This window comes from Saccostrea cucullata, unplaced genomic scaffold, assembly GCF_032062105.1.
Source record: "Saccostrea cucullata isolate Sc308-1 unplaced genomic scaffold, CSIRO_AGI_Scuc_v1 ctg17060, whole genome shotgun sequence".
In the NCBI taxonomy this organism is placed as follows: Eukaryota; Metazoa; Mollusca; class Bivalvia; order Ostreida; family Ostreidae; genus Saccostrea; species Saccostrea cuccullata.
The window spans coordinates 8,536-10,886 of NW_026929986.1; the positions used below are offsets into that span (position 1 = coordinate 8,536).

At 31.8% G+C, this 2,351-nt stretch overlaps 1 protein-coding gene across 1 annotated transcript; it reads left to right on the forward strand.

The window, feature by feature from the left end:
- Positions 1 to 1,691: 1,691 nt before the first annotated feature.
- Positions 1,692 to 2,093, forward strand: LOC134282700 (uncharacterized; the record flags this gene model as incomplete). Its single annotated transcript, XM_062765107.1, has 1 exon — positions 1,692 to 2,093. A coding segment is annotated over exon 1 (402 nt), but the record flags the coding sequence as incomplete, so codon positions are not given.
- Positions 2,094 to 2,351: the final 258 nt, after the last annotated feature.

Consider the following 2,351-nt stretch of genomic DNA (forward strand, 5'->3'; position numbering starts at 1 on the left):
ATATTCTGTGATCTGTCTAAAGCATTTGATCGTGTGTGGCACAAGGGTCTCTTGTTCAAACTTAGAACTTATGGTATAGAGGGAAATATGTTTCATTGGTTAAAGAGTTACATAGAGGGTAGATCACAAAGAGTTTTATACAGAAACTTGCTATCTGACGAAAAACCTATACACGCCGGTGTCCCTCAAGGCTCAGTGTTAGGACCTCTATTATTTCTTATATATGTTAATGATGTTGCTGAAGAAATGACAAGTTTTTGTAGATTATTTGCAGACGATAACTTCCTACAACAGTCATCTAAAAATGTTAATACTATTGAAAACAAACTGAATTCTGATCTTAATAAGCTAGAAATCTGGTCGAAAAAATGGCTTCTTAAATTCAATCCTACTAAAACTAAAGCAATGTTTTTTAGCCTGAAAAAAAGTGTTAATTATCCTAAACTTTTCTTCCAGCAAAGTCAGCTAGAATTTGTTTCTTTTCATATCAGTGTTTTCAATAAGATTTTCTATAGAAGGAAAAATAGATGGAATAGCAGGAAACCAGTCCCAGTCCCGGGTCCAGGGCAGAGCCCTGGTAGGGGGCCCAGGGGGGCGAAGCCCCCCGGCGGAAAACGAAAATCAGCAACTCATTTTCTTACCTCTCAGGCTATTAAAAAAGTACCATTTTTTCACATTCCTCTCACTATCAATTATCAAATTTTACCTTAAAAAGCCAATTAGAAAACATTTTTTACCTTTTCACAGGATTGTTTTGCAGTTTTTGACAGACTGACTGAAAACTAAGTGTCTATACAAACATACATGTATAGACAACTTAAGTATGAAATTTTTAGTACAAAATTGTCTGTGGTAAAATATTCTTACTGAAAATTCTACATATTTGTCCCTTTTACATAAATTAGTCAGGTCTTTTATTCAAAATTCAAAAAAAAATTATTTAGTTAAAAATGTAATTTTTTTCAACACTTGGTGATGTATAGTACCCTCCAAAAATTGAAATATTCTGCAATCTTAGACGTTTCATAAATTAATTTTAAAACTTATTTACTTTGGCATTTTCATTTTACAGATTGTCAGAACAAAATAATTAAGAAAATGGAATTTGATACAAAATACTAGTACATTAAAACCTTCCCAAATGTGAAAATGATTCTGTTCCTGTATTTCAAGATATCTTTACACGAATAAATGAGAATAAAATTTTACTTTTTCAGTTTGAGGAAATTCTGTAAGAATTTCTACATGTACGTCTGAGTCACGATCAAAATAATAAGACTTTTATTCGTAATTATTACGTCTTAGCTAAACACTTGAGATTTTCAGTTTGAGGAAATAAGAATTCAACATTTTTCGTAGGTCTTAAAATTATATTTAGACATCTGAAAATGTTCAAAATTATTCTAAAAATTGCATACAATTTTGTTGTCTCTAATAAGAACAGTTAGAAATACGCTTTGCTTGGTGTAAATTCAATTTACTTAAAGCAATGTTTTTGGGAAAAAAAGTCTAAACTTTTCTTCCAGCAAAGTCAGCTAGAATTTGTTTCTTTTCATAAACATTTAGGAATTTTTTTCTCGCAAGATCTTAGTTGGTCTACACATATTGATACTATTCTAGCAAATGCATACAAAAAATTGGGCTTGTTAAAAAAACTTAAATTTGTTGTCAACCGAAAAACTCTTTCACTCATGTACACAACCTTTATCAGACCACAGTTAGAATACGCTTCCTTGGTGTGGGGTGGATGTAATATAGGTGACAGCGAAAAATTAGAAAAATTACAATTATGTGCTGCTAGAATTGTCACAGGATTAACTCTGTTAGCTTCTAAAGATGCACTTTACTTTGAAACTGGATGGGAACCATTACATGAAAGAAGGAAAAAGACCAGACTAACTACAATGTATAAAATTGATAAAAACCAAGTTCCTGAATATCTCACTGATATAATCCCTAACTTACGATGTAATTCATCAAGTTACAGTACGAGAAACTCGCAGAACTATAACATACCCAAATGCAGATTGCAAGCTTACAAATCAACTTTCGTTCCCCTTGTTATTGAAGAATGGAACTCATTACCTCTTAATGTAAGAAATTCTCCCTCGTTATCTATTTTTAAAAAGTCTATTTCTTTCAAGAAACAAATGCCACCCTCTTACTTCAGTTATGGAAATCGACGCTTAAATATAATACACACGAGGCTTAGACATAACTGTGTGCTTAATAGCGATCTTTTTCGATGTAATGTAATCTTGAGTCCACTATGTTCTTGTGGAAGAGTGGAGGATTCTCATCATTATTTTTTCTCATGCAAAAAATATACAGAAGCCAGGAAAGAATTTTTT